Source organism: Emydura macquarii, unplaced genomic scaffold (genome assembly GCF_026122565.2).
Source record: "Emydura macquarii macquarii isolate MOO-44397 ecotype Brisbane River unplaced genomic scaffold, CSIRO-AGI_Emac_v2 contig_369, whole genome shotgun sequence".
NCBI lineage: Eukaryota > Metazoa > Chordata > Testudines > Chelidae > Emydura > Emydura macquarii.
In genome coordinates, this window is record NW_027130506.1 from 11,305,331 (window position 1) to 11,323,050 (window position 17,720).

Consider the following 17,720-nt stretch of genomic DNA (forward strand, 5'->3'; position numbering starts at 1 on the left):
GCGGCCCTGACCTGTCCTTTGCTTGTTGCGTGGCACCAGCGAATGAGACCAGTGCTAGTCTGCTTTGTGCGCTTCGGAGCGGTGCTGGGATTCTCTCGGGGGCGAGCCCTTCTTCAGCAACAGGTCTCGAATCAACTCCAGGGCACTGAGCACCGAAGTGCTAGGTGCCAGGTCCAGGGCCTGTGGACGTAGCACCACCTCCATCAGGATCTGCTTCAGCCTACCACTCCTTTCTTTTCTCATCTCAGGGCGAAACCCTTTACACGCCTTGCACTCAATTTAGTGTGACTACCCTAAGAATCTCACACAGGAGTCATGTGAGTCACTCCTAGGCATAGGTTTATTGCAAGCACAGTAGGGCTTAAAACCTTGGGCCCCCAATCTGCCCTGGGAAGGAGAATACCACAAACAGGGCTGAACTCTCCTAACTAATTCTAAACTACAACTAATTCTAACTTGATTTAAAGCTAAACAGGAACTGCTGAACTAGAAGAAAGCTTGCAAAGTAAGGCAGGGAAACTCCAGCAGGCACTGGTGGTAAGAAGGAACTGAGGGGGGGGGGTGCGAGTCAGCAGTTGCTAGTTTTAGTACATGGGGCTGGGCACCCTGAAGGGGAGGTGGAATGAATTCTAGAACCCTTGGGGAAGGGAAGGGAAGGGAAGGAGTGGAAGACAAGAGGAAAGTGACCTCTCTGGTGCTGCATCCCTCCCTTTGTGTTATCCCTTTTCTGGCTCTTATCAGAAGAGCTAGGAAGAACTTTTCTGCTCACTCTACTTCTAGGACCTGCATCTGTTCTTCCTTCCTCAGTCCACAGGGGAAAAAAGGTTCTTGAAGAGGGATTCTTCAAGGATGGTCCTGAAGAGGGTAGGATGCCCAATCCATTCCCCCCCCCACCAGTATAAAGTACCATACTACGCAAGGATGCTACAATACAATGTTTTACTGGGTGACTTTAGAAAGTAGATATACTGTATTAAATTTGAATGAGCATAGTACATCAGCTTGGAGGGGCTCTTTAGGTACCAGGCAGGGTAAGCTTAGCCTGAGTTGAGGCATGTGGAAAGGATATAAAAGTGCAATCATTTTGAAAGATTTCTGTGCTCAGGATACAGCATTAAGACACAAGACACTGCAAAGTTACAAATTTATTTGTTCTGAAATAAATACAAATAGCTCATTAAGAAAACTTTTGATAGACTTTACACAATAGCTTCATTCTCTTTAATATGTTCGTTCTTCCTACCAACCACCATGGAAACTCTGCACAAGAGTGTAAGTTAATCTAGGTTACTCTACAGTGACTTAAATTGTGTTCTTCTGAACAAGGAGAACTACCCAAAATATTTAGGTATTAACACTTGCTATTTAACTATGCAGTATCTAACTTTTTATAGCTACGTAAGAATTGTGATGTAGCAAATATTTATCAAAGCAAGTGAAAGACTGTCCCAGTAGGTATGGAATAAAAAGCTGAAAAACAATACTATGAAAACCTGTGGGTGGCAAAAAGGTGCCATACCCACTTACTTCCAAAAGATATCTCCCAAGTTATCAGTAGGTTACACTGAGATGCAGAATCACATTGCTAAATTTACAGTCATTAAATACTATGTTTATTAATTACAAAGTTGTCCCTTCGACCACTCTGTGGAACACACTTCCAGCACCAGCAAGTTCACAAATCATTGGTTTCAGAATCTAGTAATTAATGACAGTTGTGTACAGTATTTAATTACATGCCACCCCTCAGTTTTTCATCTTTCCTCTGAACAATTAACAGCTGGATGGCTTTGTTTACAGAATTCTGAGTTTTACAATTGTGCTGGATATGTAAAAAACCTCAAACCCCAAAGATTAAAAGCCACTCAATGTGAAAAAGTCAAACTGCTTCCACTGACCAGTTATCACTATCATGTACAATGTTACAGCTATGCCACCAAGCTTAGTTGTGTTGGAAGCGATTTGGTCCAAGATCCTGCCAAAGAGAAAATGCTAAGTTGCTTATAAAAATTAAAACTGGTCTTCACTTGGTTAAGCAGGTCTTAGAAACTAATCTCAAAAAACCCCATCAAATAGAAAAATGCTTACATTTATGGCGCATATTGTAGTAGCATATTATTGTACTTAGGAAAAACAGGCTCAAATACTAATTAGAAGGCCTATAAACGCACAAGTTTAATTTTCCTATACTTTGAAATTAAACTATATACAGTTTGAGTTTAACTTCAGCTTCAACATGAGGCTGTACCATGTTTTTTTTTAAAAAGCCACCCATAACGCACTGCTTCCCACTCCCCACAATATTTTTTTTAAATTTGTGCCATCAATTGGGTCAGTTTATTTAATCAAAGAAAAAACAAAAACAAAGATAAGTAGGCATATCAGTTTCAAAAATGTGTGAAGGGGATGTGAGGTGCATCTGCTTTGATTTTGGAGCATTTGCAGCCACACACTTTTGGCGTGTATCCTTTTTGGCATCAGTTTGAGGAGGACACAATAGCAGCAACTGTCCATAATAAGTAATAGAGCAATTGAGATGTTTGCTTTCTTTGGTCCCTATCAAAACTCTGGTGAACAGAGTTCACCTTATAGAAAAGGTAGAGATTAATACCAGCTATGTGTTGCAATACACAATGGGCAGCCATTAAAGTTTTACAGTTTCAAACTCTTGTTTTTTAAAAAAGGTATTTAACAGGAAACTTCCATGGATTTGGGGCTAGGTTGTTCAGCATTGCTTGCAGAGTTAGGAGTGAGCTCAATGCGCGTGTCTGTGTGAGCACGGTTCCTGGACCCATCACCGGTATGGGACCTGCTTCTTGTTCCTTCCCCAGTGTGGGATCTGCTCCTCTGCCCTTCCAAGGATGTGACACTGGAGCCAGATGCTGTACGAGACCTCATAAGCCTGGTCATACTAGCTGAAGGCACTGAAAGAAGTGAATCCATTAATACAGGACCTTTAGAGGAATTCAATGCACTTGAAAGCAAGCCCTCATCTTGAATTCCCAAAATGACAGCGATTAAGGCCCTGATCCTGAACATACTTAACTTTACACATAAGTAATGCCACTACTCATTGTGCATGAAGTTAAACATGTGCTTTGGCACTGCAGAACATTACACCTGATTTCCCACCTGGGCTGTAAACTGAACAAATAGGACTGCTGAACTTTAGATAGGCTTTTTTTTTTTTTTTTTTTAATTGCCCCTCAATTAGCACAAATGCTTAAAGCAGACTAGCAGTTTTACCCCCAAAATTGACTTTTGATGTTTCAATTCTAATTCACACACCTCAAGTGAACTGTGTCTGCCTGGTTATTACAATTTAAGGGAATATGCAATTTCTAAAGCAAAGTAATTTTAGACTCATACTGCAGGTATTGCTCACGTCACAGTAGAGCTAATGCTGTATACAGAAAATGCTAACTCAAGTATTCACATGAGGTTTAAGTTCTTCTCCGCATTTTTAAAATTCAGTTTAACTTTCCATGCTTTATGTGAACACGGGGGATATGCACACTAACCAGATACCAAAGGCCTACTTTGCAACCAAGTTGCACGTGCATTTTTAAAAATTGCACACTTCTCACTGGGTGCACAAACAACCAGTCACACATCTACCTGGCCTTTATGCAGCCAAGTCAGATGTTTGTAAGAGTTTTAAGGTGATCCACAGTTGCATGCTCAATTTGAGAGTCAGGCTCTGAAAATACTGGTCCAAATTATATAACAGATTCATTTCTCCAATCCATGAGGCAAAATGGAGAAGGGGAATAAAAGAGGCAGCAAAGGGATTCTCAACAGCTCATGCTATAGCTCTCCCAGGAATGCTATGCAATAGTTCACACAGGACACTTAGAATACAGGAGGAGTCAAGTTAATTCAGTTCATCTCTGTAGATTCTGATGTAGTAGTACGAGAACAGTTCTGGTTGGAATGGAGAAGTTTATTTAAGGGCATCTTTACAAGCCATGCATCCAAACAAACCTAAGAGCATTTATTCATAAAAAGAGGCCCACTTGTTTCAATGAAATAGTAGGATAGCATGTACAGCTTGTACCATAAGGCCATGCGTACCTCTCAGCTAGCACCAAGACAATTTATTACCAGTGATGTACATACAATGGTCACACTGCATATAATGCCTGCGTGCACCAATATCACGGACAGGATTAAGAGTCCTCATGCTACTCTATGATCCACAAGTGCTTCCTTCTATCACAGAGCAGATATTTTGTGGTGTATTATAGGTACTGAATCTAGGTATCCTGAAACAGATTATTCTATTAGCCCACTGTACAACTTAACAGCAGCTAGTCACGTTATTAAAATAAATACTTACTGTATCCCATTCCCTGAACAAAGTATTTGAAAGCTTCTGCAAGCTTCGCAGGCTGTAAAAGAAAATGGAAACTTAGTGACTACAGTAATTGTCAAATTAGTGACACTAGTATACGCTGTCTTATATACTCCCTGGGTTCTACTCAATGTTATACATGTAAAGAATGAGTACACAACTAAGGAGAAAATTCCCCAGTTTAGATTTTGTTTCCCCCTTCTCCCCCACATTATATGCCCACTCTACATGAATATTCGCATGAGACAGGCCCAAGTTCTGCTAATTCAGTTACTGAAGCAGAAGATTCAAAGTAACAGTTTGCCTCACAAAGCTCATAGGACAGTTTATTTAGGGTTGGGAATCTGTTTTAAAGTTAAGCAGTTCTAGACCAACTCCAATTAGCTGAAGTTTTAAGTGTGTATTCTGCACTGACAAGTTTTTCCTTAATAAAACGCGTTAGTATATACAAGCACAATTTAATAGACAGCTACCACCCTTGAGCTGCTGCACTTGCTTACAAGAACATTTTCTTCTGCTACTGTGCAAAGCAGTAACTCAAACAAACCAAAGTGACAAATACTTTAAAGACTGTATCTTGCAATACAGGCAACTTTTCCTTTTACACCCCAAATCTACAGAACAATGGCTTTTTTGGCCGTAGTCATCAGTGGGAGGAGCAGAATAAACTATGTTGCTTCAAGCTTCTGTCATCCTAAACAACTCTGCTTTTTTTTTTTTTTTTTTAAAACCAGGATAGAGTGTCTTTCTTCCACCCCCTCCCTATCACTAATCACATTCTACACAGCTAGCACAATCTCCATCTCTTTTCAATTATAGTTTTAAAAGTCCAGTTTCTTCAGAGTATCAGGAATTTCATGTCTACATTTCAGAATGCCTCCATTAGGCTCAAACTATAACAAACTGTATACCCTGCAAGTAAATGTATAAGTCAGCCTCTTTAGTGAAGCACTACTAAACAATTGTTAAAACTGTAGTGTACATAACCTGTTGCATTAGGAGTGTTGGAATTTATGTGTAAACATGTTTCAAAAACTAGTTCGCTCTGCTAACCCAGATTAGTGCACAAAAGAACAAACTAGTTATTTCCTGCCTCCCACCCTGAACTGAACTATGAATAGCATAAATAACCAAATGGTTTGATTTAAGATGATTGTGCAGAAGCAGTAATCCATGTTATGCTTACCTATTAAATTAACGGCTAATTCGTGGAAATAACATCCTACCCTAATCTAAACTTTGTGCGTGGTTGGTCTTTAAAGGAGAGAGATCAGATGACTAAATACCATCATTCCACATGAATCATGACCAGTCACTTGGCTAACATTTGGGAACTATGAATACCCTGCAGAATGGGTTCCATTTGTCACATTCTGCAAAAAACAGATCAGTGTAAGAAGCGTTAGTAAGTTTTCCTTCAGTCAAATCATACCTGAGAAACTTGAGGGAGACCACCACAGTCTGCCATCTACAAGAAAGTAAACAAAATAGGTCAACATAATGTCAAAGTTCAGAAATTGTACCCGAGAAATACAGCCAAGGTCTGTGTATCTGGCACTTCAAAGCACTTTAGAGAGACATTTATTCCTATCACACACACAGGAAAACTTAAGAAGGAAAGCAACTAGCCTCTGGTAAAAAGGCATCTACAAGAGACAGAACTAGAACTCAGGATCCCCAGTTCTACACAGATCCCATCCCACCTACTGAAGCTGTAATCCAAAAACTGATATTTGAGAAGTCAGCCTGACCTGTAAATATGTAAGGCTTTTTATAAAGTGAACACCAGTTTCTTAATGCATTACCCTAGAAATCCTGAGATCTAGTTCCTTGTAGTGGATGTCAATGGTAGGCCTTGGCACTGAACATACAGGTGAGGAAGGAAAGAGTACTTAAGACCCTTGCAGGTGAGGCTATTAAAAGCCAGCAGCAATGGCTGAGATGGTGGAGGATTTTGACAGGAGGTGGATTTGTTAAGGGAAGTCAAATCAGAAAAGCAATCTGACTGCCTCCACATTTTTTGTAGCACCTCAGTTTTCCTGCTTCTCCACTCCTCAAAAAAATCAAATCGAACAAGAACAGGACTTTTCCAGTGAGCTCCACTAACACAAACAGTCAAATTGTGAATTACAGGAAGCCTGCACTCCTATCTGAGATTAGCCAGCAGTAGAACATGTTCCTATTTCTAGATCTTTAGCAGGATTTAACTCAACCTCAGAGAGTCGTCCTATAAGGAGGCCCCCAGCTGAACAATGGCAGAGATGAGAACTTAGATGTGTGGGGGAGAGGTTTGTTTTTTTTTTTTTTTTTTGGGGGGGGGGGGGCGCACAGAGAGAATTTAGCCATTTAAATCCTATTAATATTGAGCTTATGCAATAAAAAATATCAGTATCTACCACTTAGAGACATTAGCGCTGACAGATTGCGTTCTTTAATTGTATTCTAGTATGGAATATGATAACACCGAATCCCAACCAGTCCGGATTCATCATGTGGACACTTTTTTCTATTAACTTTTATTTGACAATAGTTGAGTACTGCAAACTGCAGATGCACCCACAGCATTACTGAAAAGCAAATACTAGACACAAGTTTTCCTTTCCCCCAAAACTCTTGATTTGGAAATCTACTGTATCAAATTTTTGGGAAATATTAAAGCCATTTCGGTTTCTGAGCTACACTGGAAAGGAGCCCATGGTAGCAGAAAAAGGCGGCCAGATATTACAGTGCATGAAAAAAAACAACATTACATGTTTATTCTACAAAGTGATTTCAGCTTGTTTTTACTGTTACAGGACATGGAGGTGGAGAAGAAAATCTGTAAATAAAAGTGAATGAGTTTACCTTTTAAATCTTCATTGAAGGTTTTTGCAAGTATGGATTTAACACCCATTGTGTCAGTCGCAAAAGGTTTATGTCATGGCTCAGGGCCTACATATTCCTTCTACAAGAAGTTTTCAACTCTAGTCAGCTTCTATAGGAGCGGAGCACTCTGCAGAAGTCAGAACGCTGAGGTTTTAACTGAACTATTTGGACTCTTCAAAATAAGTTTTGCTGAATTAGAGGATCATTCCAGGTTAACAGGGGCACTGTTGAATTATTTAGAGTATCCTTATCCTAAAAGGAACTGGTTCATCAAATCAGAGATGAAACAGGAAAGTAGAATGTTTCTTATTTATATGGTGTTTCTTCAAATGTCTCTGTACCAGTCTGGCACTATCTGGCTAACACTTCTGACCAGCAGGTGGATAGAACAAAACTGAACTGGAGACATTCTGTTTACTATCTCCTCTAAGATTGTGTCTAGATTGCAAGTTAGTGAGCTGTGGAAGTCCATCCCATCTCTCTTCAAGCTACTGCAAGTATAAATAGCAGCATAGCCATGGTAGCTCTGGAAGTGGCAGCAGAGGCAGTGCTGAGCCACGCCAAGTACAAACCCACCTGCAACTGGCATTTATACATGTGCTAGCTTGATGAGGGGCAGTGTGAGGCTGTAGACGAGCAGGGGAATCCACCCCTAACTTGCAGTGTAGACAGTCTGATGACTGAGGGCTTTGTCTATACTGCCCTACAGTTCAGACTTCAGGGGGTAAGAGTTACACCATGCACCAGAGTGATATGATGTAATGTTAATGCAAACTAGGTACCATTCAGTTCATGCCCATAGTGTCCACACAGGGGAGTTACAGTGCAGTACTTTGAGTGCAGTAATTCACACCCCTGTAATCCAAACTGCAGGGCAGTTTAGACATAGCCTGAAACTTATGCAGGAAACAAAAGCAGAATCACAACTCTTTAGGTGGGGCAACCCAGCCACCCTTGGCATTGGCCTGTGATATCATGTACACATTGTACAGTCAGTCACTCCATGCTACTTCTCAAATATTCTGGGCTCAAGAACACAAGGAGACAAGACATCCACACAGAAAGCGTGCAGACCAAGAATAGCGCAACAGTACAATGTATATAGATGCACTTATGGGCCAGACCAAAGCTACTAAATCCAGTTTTAGGTTTATGAGCATCTACTATATCTGTTTAATCAGGTACATCATGCGCTCAGTCAAAGTTAACAATATCTGCTTAGGGTTTAGTTCATTTGTTCCCATTTTCCTCCCTGAAGCCCTCTTTTGAGGCTTTAGGTTTGTATGAAGTATTTTGCCACTCCACAGTGATCACTCAAGTCAAAACCTGTCTACCAAAATTTCTCTCCTTAAATCCATCTTTACTAAGTCTTCCTTTATACACCGAAATGATTAAAATGGTTTTCATTTCATGTCTGTGACCTAGCCTGGATCTTGACACGAGGCAATTAAGAGAAAATTGTTTGTTATCCCCTTCTGATTAAATTCTGAAATATATGTCTGGCTACTGAAACCAAGCGGGAAAGATATTTGGGCTTATTATTCCTTTGAGGCAGAAATAGCCTATTAGCAGAAGCCTGACTAGTTCACTCTGCAGCAGCACTTTGCACTGACAATACAGTGTTACTTCATTAAATGACCTTCTAATCCTGTCAAGTGCCAGTATTTAAAATCCATTATAGGATAAGTTTCTAAATATACAGCCACTATCACCCTCTGCTGAATCTTTAACTCAGGGTTTCAACCAGAGGTTCTGTATGTTCATGAGTTTTGAGTCTACAGGTTAAAGCTACTTTTGTCCAAATACTGCGTATGCATATTATCTATAACTAAAATGGTCCTTAGTTTAAGAAATAGGAGGTGAGAGGGTGACCTCACAGCTATCTCCCTACCCCCACTATGAAGCATACAAACAGATATTTCCCCCCAAATATTTTGTTTTTGTAGTTGACCTATTATCTATCCTCCACTCCAACAGGGATTTCATTCATTAGTACTGAGTCCTCTGTGCTCAAGAAACACTTTCCCCAGTTAAAACTAATCTTACACAAATTCTCACCAGGGACTGGCATGCCCCACACTGAGCTAACTTGCACTCTTTCATTTGTTCAAGACCATTGGCATTGCACCATTGTAACATGTAATTCACAGTTCTTATTCTTATCACCTTTAGGAGTGTGGTCTTTGTTGGGTCAAGTTTAGAGTTGCACTCAACCTATATGGAAAAATAACAGTGTTAGCATCTCATTCTCATCTTCAAGACCATTATTCTGAACATTAATTCTTCATGGCTCTCTCATCCAATTACTTTTTCCTTAACTTAATTGTATTAATACCTTGTTCTCTGAAAGGATTTAGCACACCCTAAAAATTACATGCCTTAGCTTTTACTTCCCAAAGCTTTCCTAAAATATACAATTGATGAATGACCTCCAGGTGAATGTACTGGGCTATGCAATAGTCCACATGCGCACTGCCTCCTGACAGAGGAGAGGAGCAGGTTCCTCTGTCTGTTTATGTAGAACATAGCCGTGGTGTTGTCAGAATATGGATATTCATCTGCCCCGTAGATGGGGTGGAAACGGCTGGCATGCTAAGCAGACTGCTGTGAGTTCCTTGACATTGATCTGAAGAATCAGCTCATCTAGCACCCATAGACCTTCTGTCCTGAGAGTTTCCAAATGGGCTCCCCACTCTGTATCTGAGGCATTGGTGACTAAGGACTGGTTTTGAAAATGGGACACCTCGCACACGGTGTTCCTGGGCGAGCCACCATTGCAGGGTGAGGCTCACCGTTGTTGGAACTGTGACCACCTTGCCCAAGGAATGACGACCTGGTGTGTATACCGATGCCAACCATGTCCGCAGAGATCTGAGTTTGAGACGGGCAAGCCGCACTACAAACTTACAGGATGCCATGAGGCTTAGTAGTTAGAGGCAATTCCAAACTGTGGTGACTGGAAAGACTCAGATCCTTTATGAGGGCTTTGATGGCTCTGAAATTACTCCCTGAAAGATAAGCTCTTGCTCGGGTTGAGTTGAGGACAACCCCTTATAAACTCTATCCTCTCTAATGGAGAAAAAAAAATCAGAAGCTCCAGGTTTGAGAAAGTGGACTGAGTGAGTCTTATGTGCCTTTCCATCAGCTTCCTGGAGTGGCCCTTGCTCAACCAGTTGTCAGGTATGGGTAGACCTATATCCCGGTTTTCTTTACGGAAACCGCCACCACTGCCATGCACTTTGTGAACACTCTCAGCGCTGCCAATAGGTCAAAGGGTAGTGCCGTGAATTGGTAATGTTCATGACCTACTGTAAACCAGAGAAACCTCCTATGGCTCTGAAGAACCACTATGTGGAAATATACATCCTTTAAGTCGAGGGTGGCATACCAGTCTCCTGGATCTAGGGAAGGGATGATTGAGGAGAGGGAGACCATGTGGAACTTTAGTTTCTTCATGAACTTGTTGAGGTTTCACAGGTCTAATATGGATTAGAGGTCCCCATAGGACTTTGGGATCAGGAAGTAGCAGGAATAGACTCCCATGCCTCTTTAGTCAAATGGAACTTCTTCCACTGCTCCTACACTTTTGAGATTGCACCTCCTGAGTTAGGAGTGTCCCATGAGAAGGGTCCCTGAAAAGGAATGGGGAGGGGAGGTGAAGTGAGAGGGTGGGAAGGAGATAAGCTGTAGAGTGTATCCCACTTTCACCATGCAGAGCACCCAATGGTCCGATGTAATGCTGACCCATGCCTGGTAAAAATGGGATAGACAATCTCCAAATGTTGGGGTAAGATCCAGGGTCCAAACTGGTGCATCACCCTCAAATGCACCATTAAAAGTTCTGTCTCAAAGACTGCCTAGACAGCGCAGCTGTGGGGGCGGATAAGGAGTAGTGCATGTGCTTCCTCCTGGGGCACCTGTTGCACTGTTTCCCAAAGTCGTATTTCAGCTGTGAAGGATGGAATCGGCCCAGAGATTTTAAGCTGCAATGTCCCTGTGATGAGGCCAGCATATGGAAGCCTAGTGACTTCAAGGTGGCCCGGGAGTCTTACAGGCTGTGCAGGCTTCCATTTGGTCAGAGAAGAAGGAACCCCCTTCAAATAGTAGATCAGGGCTTGAGAAATTTGCTTTGGAGCTAGGAGCCAGTCCAAAAATTAAGGAACCAGATAACATGGGCCCAGTGGCAGGGTGTCCTGGCCAGAGCACTGCAGCCGCTCTCCCCCTGGCCCTGCCCCTCCCCCCCACCCCCCAGCAACGTGGGCCCAGTGGCAGGACGTGGGTCCCTTGCCGGGGTTCCATGAGCCTCCATGACCTCTGCACCTGGTATGGAGCCCCTCTCCAACAGGGGAGGTGGATGAGCTGTTGCTTCCAATGGGACCGAGTAGGACTGACCCGCGTGGAAGCCTGGGAACGCCTTGGACATCCAGACTGCCACCATGGCCACTGGGCTGGGGTCCATATTGGGATGGCTAGCCTGTGAGATACATCGTACCTTTTGGTCTGTCTGTGCTGACTCCATTGTGATCCCTGGGAATCATCCTGGGATCCTGAGCCTGAGGAGACACTTCTGGGTGACCATGGAGGTGCCCTGCCCTATGGTGCTATACACCAGCGTCAGTACCGAAATGAAGAACAGCGCTGAGATGGTGAGCAGTGTCCCGACCCGAAGCAGTGTCACAATCTGGAACAGTGCCATGATGGAGGCTCTTGCTCGTGGTAGGATCGTGATCTGCACCACCCCAGCAAATGTCATGGCATTGATGCTCACAAGTCCAGGTGAGATGGAACTTGGTGTCTCACCAGCATCGCCAGCTTGCCCAGGATAGGCGTCGTCTCCATGGGGTTGTCTCATGGTGCCCTGTGGAACCCAGCATAAGGGAGAGGGAGGTGTTGTGAGGGTCAGGAGACTCCCCGCTGCCTTGTAAGGCTCCAGCATCAATAGTTCTGCCAGGATCACACCTCCCTCCTGACTCACCCTTAATGGGGAGTCCATGTGCACCGGACCTGATGGTACCCCTTGTTGGGCTGGAGTCAATGGTGCTGGTTGGCTGACTGGTGCCTGGGAGGGGGCTGCCGATGGCCTCACTCTCTCCATGCCCCTCATCACCGGGGAGCATCCTTGTTCTGTTTTCTAGACCTCTTCCTTGGCATTGGTGATGTTGGTCGGTGCTTCACTGACTATGCCAAATGTTCCAGCCAACGAGGAAGGGTCAGGGTGCAAGGGGGTTTTTGATTCTGGAAACTCTGCCCCTTTGCAGCTCCCTGATGGAAGACAGAGTGCTTCTCACCGAAGAAGTGCTTGGCACTGGGTATGGCTGATGCTCCGATGCCAGGTGAAGTGCAGCCTCCACCAGGAGGCACTGCAATCTGCTCAGACCCAGGACTAAGGACAGGGAGAAGTTCTTGCAGATTCCGCACTTTGGCAGGACATGTACCTCTACCATGCACTTCAGACAGTTCTTGTGCAGGTCACTTACCAGGATCTTCTTGGGGAAGATCATACAGTACTTGAAGCCCTGGGACTGGGGTATGCCATGGAGCCCCCAGTGGGATAGCCCCATGGGACAGGCAAGAAATGTAGGTTATCTAAGATAATTAACTATTTACACTCAGATACTGACTATTTACAGTTTAATTACAGGTACAACCACTGACAGTACGGCTTGCAGAGCAAGAGAGGAGTAGCGTTCCAGTGATCATCACTGACTGAAAGAAGGAACCGAGGGGGCAGCAGGTGCCTACGTACCGCACCATGAGGGTGCCTCTCCTGAGGGCACCAGAGCCAACCCAGCACATACCACTAGGAAAAAAACCTTCTAGTGACAGTGCATGCACACCTACATGTGAATGGACATGAGCAAGCACTCTAAGAGGAATCCCAGATAGTAAGCAGCCATATGGCCAAAGAATGGATATACCCATTATGGCACAATATCTGAAGTCCTTCAGCCATCTGAGGCTAGCTATAACAGCCAAAGTGACACTCTGCTTCCAGAATAACCCAGGGCAAAACTCCATTTAACAGCACAGACATGCTACAATACTGGCTACAGATTCTCCTCTTAAGTAAAAGATTTGTAGTTCACTTTCTCAACCTACTACTTACATTTTTAAGTACTATCATGGCATCTGTCCCTAGAACAATATAGTCATTACATAACAGTATACAGACAAAGGTATAGACATCTAAGAATAGTGAGAGCTCTGTCTTGACAGGTCTGAGAGGGAAGAGCCAACTGTGCTGGGTCAATAGCAAGAGATTTTCCTGTATGAGATGTGATTTCTGCAATTCTGGCATAACTTCCCAGTTTGCATACTGATTAATACAAAGGAAAAGAATGCTCTATTACGTGTTGCTGCACAAAATTCCTGCACATGGCCCCCCCTCGCATTTACCCATCCATTTGGGCTAACAGTCAACCCACGACCTGACCTTATTGGGGCGTTACCATGGATACGGCTGCACCTTTGGCTCCCAGTCATATATGTGGAATGTAACTGACCAGGGGAGACTAAACTCCCCAGCAACCAGGAAAACTGCAAGGGTCCCCCGGCCAATCCAGTGCTGGCACGAAGCCCATATCATGTTCCTGGGCCAATCAGTTAACCCTTCATGTCCCATTTAGTTCATAAAGAGGGGTCTTTCCCAAGCCCCCTCGGAGAGCTGTATCGAAACCAGCCTGATCAGTTGGTCTGTTCTCCCCACGCACGTCTTTTCCCCACCCCCCCGAGCGTGAATCGTTTTTGCCGGCCCGTATCGAATTAATCGAGTAATGCTGTGAATATTGGTAAGGAGTTTACCATCAGTCTGTATTTTACAGCTACGTTGTCTGTGTAACTGTCTGTGTGAAATCTCTGTGTGTCTGTGTAAAATCTTTCTGTTTTGCCAGTAACTGTCTGTGAAATCTCTCTGTGTGTTTGTGTGAAAGCAATCTGTCTTGTAATTAACTGCTTCTGCCACTGTGCCTTATAGTAACCGTCTGTGTGACCCCCCCACCTTTCTGTTTCCTGCAAGCAGCTAATTGTCTTTGTAGCATACTAGTAAGTGTCCCTGTCTGCTTAGTGAGAGACCAGAGTTTGATTCCTGGCAGGGAACCACTGTCTGTTTAATATTAGTTTAGGTCTTTATAGTTAGTTGCCTGTTTAATACCTTGTTATATCAATATGTTTTGTGCTTAATTGTTTTTATATCCTTTCATATTATTTTATATTTTATACTTAATTGTTTGTTTAGATGAGTATAACTAGTTACAAATCTATATTACTCCTTTGTTTATAATACAACTCATTCATTCCCTAACTGACTCCTTATTGACTCTGGGGGATTGTTAACCTGTCAGAACATTAAGGAAGTCTGATTATACATACCACAGCATCAACAGCAGGAGAACTGTCACCAACCACCAACAGTGAAGGGCATCTGCAAAGCAGAGGGTAGGGGAGAGAGGGGGATGGAAAGATATACAAGGTGGTGGTTATTTCTATGCTCATTTCAACCCCCGTCCAAAATTCTCCATTAGTGCAATTGGAATGATCCTGACCTAATTAAGTTAGTGAAAGAAAGCAATTACATCCGCTGTGCTGAAGATGTAACTGACTAGTTTTATTATTCCTGGAATCCTCTATATATTATTGAGCAGCCATGTATTTTTTCTACTTATCTTTCCTTTTTCCTACCACCTTTTTCTTAACCATTTCCTTGGATTTTAAAAAGGGTTGAATGAGTGAGTTTTATTTACATGTAATCTTTTGTGGAACTTGGTTTTCTTTGCTCTACTAGCTAATGAGCAAATTCTTGTCTTCTCTTATAATCCCGCCCCCCACACACACCACCACCCAAGTAAATAAAAGCTTTGTAAAAGCAATCATGCTTCTGTGTGTCATATTATTCATACTTGAATGTTCATTCAAATTGCAACCAATTGTAGTTGATGAAGTAATACTTGGTCAGTCATTTTTGCTGTGAGAATTCACACCCCCAGCCACCACTGAGGTCTGAATATCAGTGCTATAACGACCGTCTGCATGACCGCCATTATGTTATTGATATTTACTAAAATCTAGCACAGACTTACTGCTCCATGTACTGCATACACATTTTTCCATGTATTGGACAAACATAACACTTACTGTAGAGTAACTACATCTGCTCCAGGCATAGGACGCTCAATCTCAAGATCTCTTCGACTGAAGATTGAGAGAGAAAAAAACTTTATTAATACATTGGAAGTCAGGTATTCATGTGAACCTACATACATTTCCAAACATGAAAATACACAAGTTACTTAAAGGACAGTTCCAGAGGGGTAGCTGCGTTAAAGGACAGTATATATCAGACTAGAGAGATTCAGCTAAGCTTTCTTTATATTTCTAGTTTTAGTTTAGCCAGTTATGAATTTAAGAAGATATACACACTCCTATGCATTCTGAGAACACTATGTATAGGCAGCCTCCTGTCTCAAGATGACCCTTTGATGGAGCTATGGTTTCGAATATATTTCTGCTTGACCTTTTGTTAGCCAGCATCTCTACTGTATAAATAAACAGCTATCCAAGGGACCAGCAAGTAACATTTCTTCATAAAGACAAACTGGAGAATAAAATATATTACCTGTTGTAAGAGTTGACAAAGAGATGAAGATTGTTTTGATTCATATCATTGATAATATGTTGGCGATAAGTATGGATCAGATCCTGGTTGTTATGAATCTCTTCCTAGATTAAAAACCAGTGTCATTTACTATTAAGATACTATTATGATAAATTGCATTGTAACTCTTTAGTTATAAATAAATTAGATTTTTATTAAAAACAGGCAAGCCCCTTTGAGAAATGTATTACTCGGTTTCAGAAACGATTGGTACCAACATCTGTTTTGTAGTATTGAAGTACTGCAAGTTGTATGACAGTTCAAGACTTAAATGCATTGATGTATGGTTTTATTAATTCAAGGCACTTAATCTTGAAGTATCTTGATTCCATGCATCTCTTCAATGACTTTCTATGCATCCTTTGGGTTGTTAGAAAGGATGTAGATTTCAGGCTGATCATCAATAGTGCACAGGTAAATTGCAAACCATGCAATGTTATGAGATTAAGAGCCAGATTTAAAAACAAGTTAGGTAAAAAAAGTTTAGTAACTATGTTCAGACCAAAGGAGATGCTCAAAGCTTGATAAAATTAGTGAATATCTATAAAGCTGAGCTCAATTTTGCAAAAGCAAGTAGTAAAGCTTCAAGGTCTTTAAAATGGTACAGTCTTTGAAAGTTAATAGTTTAAGAGTCTCGCTATACACAAGTCTTAGAAAAATATTAAGCGTATTTGACATTAACATAGGCAAAAATAAAGAAAACTTAGTTTATAACAGTAACTCATTTTCCAGATTTATGACTATTATGGTGCTAAAATACAGCAGGAGAGCTCACATCAAAAAGCTAAAACAAACTGTATTGTACTATCAATTTTTAAAGCAGAAATTGCCACTGAAATCAGTGAGGAACTATGCTTGAAACTCAACGGCAACAACCAATTTAATACAAGCAATTAAATATCTCCACTATAGTTGTATGCAGCCTTTCATATACTGCATATCAAGCTTCAGTGATGGAGCAAAAGTTGCACCTGGAAACATTTGAATTTAAAATATTGTGAACAGTTCTCTGGTTGAGGCAGATGCACTTTTGTAACTAAAACACACAAGCTAGGACAAGTTTCCAATGTTTGAGGAATGATAGGTTAATGGTCCCCACAATATGAAAACTAAACAAATGGAGCCTCAAAGTAGCTTACCTTCCCAAAAAGATGTGAAATGACCATATCCGGTAGGGCATGAGTCCATCCTGAAATCTAAACAATGAGAAACATTAACAGAGTCATCAAAAAGGAGCATTTGTCAACTAGAAGTAGGTCTATGCTCTCCCATGATTAGGGCAGATATTTACACTAGTCGTGCCTTCTGGCATGATTACTAGTTACAAGTGCAAGTAGCACAAACACTGGAAAAGTGCCCACAGGATACAACTCTTGGAATATCCTTGCAGTTTACCTAATGCGAGCACATAAGCGTTAATATAGTGAACACAGTAGATGGAGGAAGAATAATCATTCCCTCTTAGTGTTTTGAACAAAGTGACATGATATCGGCAGTTTGTGAAGAAAACTACTTTTAGGACAAACACCTGGACAGTGTTCCAAAAATCAGTATCAAGAAACATGCAGCTAGTAGTTCCCAGAACAACTTTTGAAAGGAGAAAGGGACAGTCCAACGGTGCCACCTGCTAGGCTCAATCCTATGAGTAAAACTGTCCTACACCCCCCAATCTCTGGAGCCAAGGCACAATGTTTCATAGTATTACAAGGTGTGCATTGCCTGCAGAAGTCCTAAATTGAATGAATCAAGTAGATTAGCCTAGAAATACAATAGTTTTTGTGGCTTCCTCCAATTTTCCATTGGAAGTTCTTCTATATGCACACTTAAACATGAACAGGTTTCAAACATGTC

General features: G+C 41.9%; 1 protein-coding gene across 1 annotated transcript in view; it reads right to left on the bottom strand.

Annotated features, from left to right (window-relative positions):
- Positions 1-1,132: 1,132 nt before the first annotated feature.
- NDRG1 (N-myc downstream regulated 1) overlaps positions 1,133-17,720 on the bottom strand; it is a 56,443-nt gene continuing 39,855 nt past the window's right edge. The window contains exons 9-16 of the mRNA XM_067531604.1: positions 17,009-17,065; positions 15,831-15,934; positions 15,350-15,406; positions 14,588-14,639; positions 9,386-9,433; positions 5,787-5,822; positions 4,340-4,391; positions 1,133-2,924 (exon numbers count right to left, since the gene is read on the bottom strand). Coding sequence (XP_067387705.1) covers positions 2,689-2,924; positions 4,340-4,391; positions 5,787-5,822; positions 9,386-9,433; positions 14,588-14,639; positions 15,350-15,406; positions 15,831-15,934; positions 17,009-17,065 — 642 coding nt within the window. The 3' untranslated portion in view covers positions 1,133-2,688. The remainder of the gene's footprint in view (positions 2,925-4,339; positions 4,392-5,786; positions 5,823-9,385; positions 9,434-14,587; positions 14,640-15,349; positions 15,407-15,830; positions 15,935-17,008; positions 17,066-17,720) is intronic.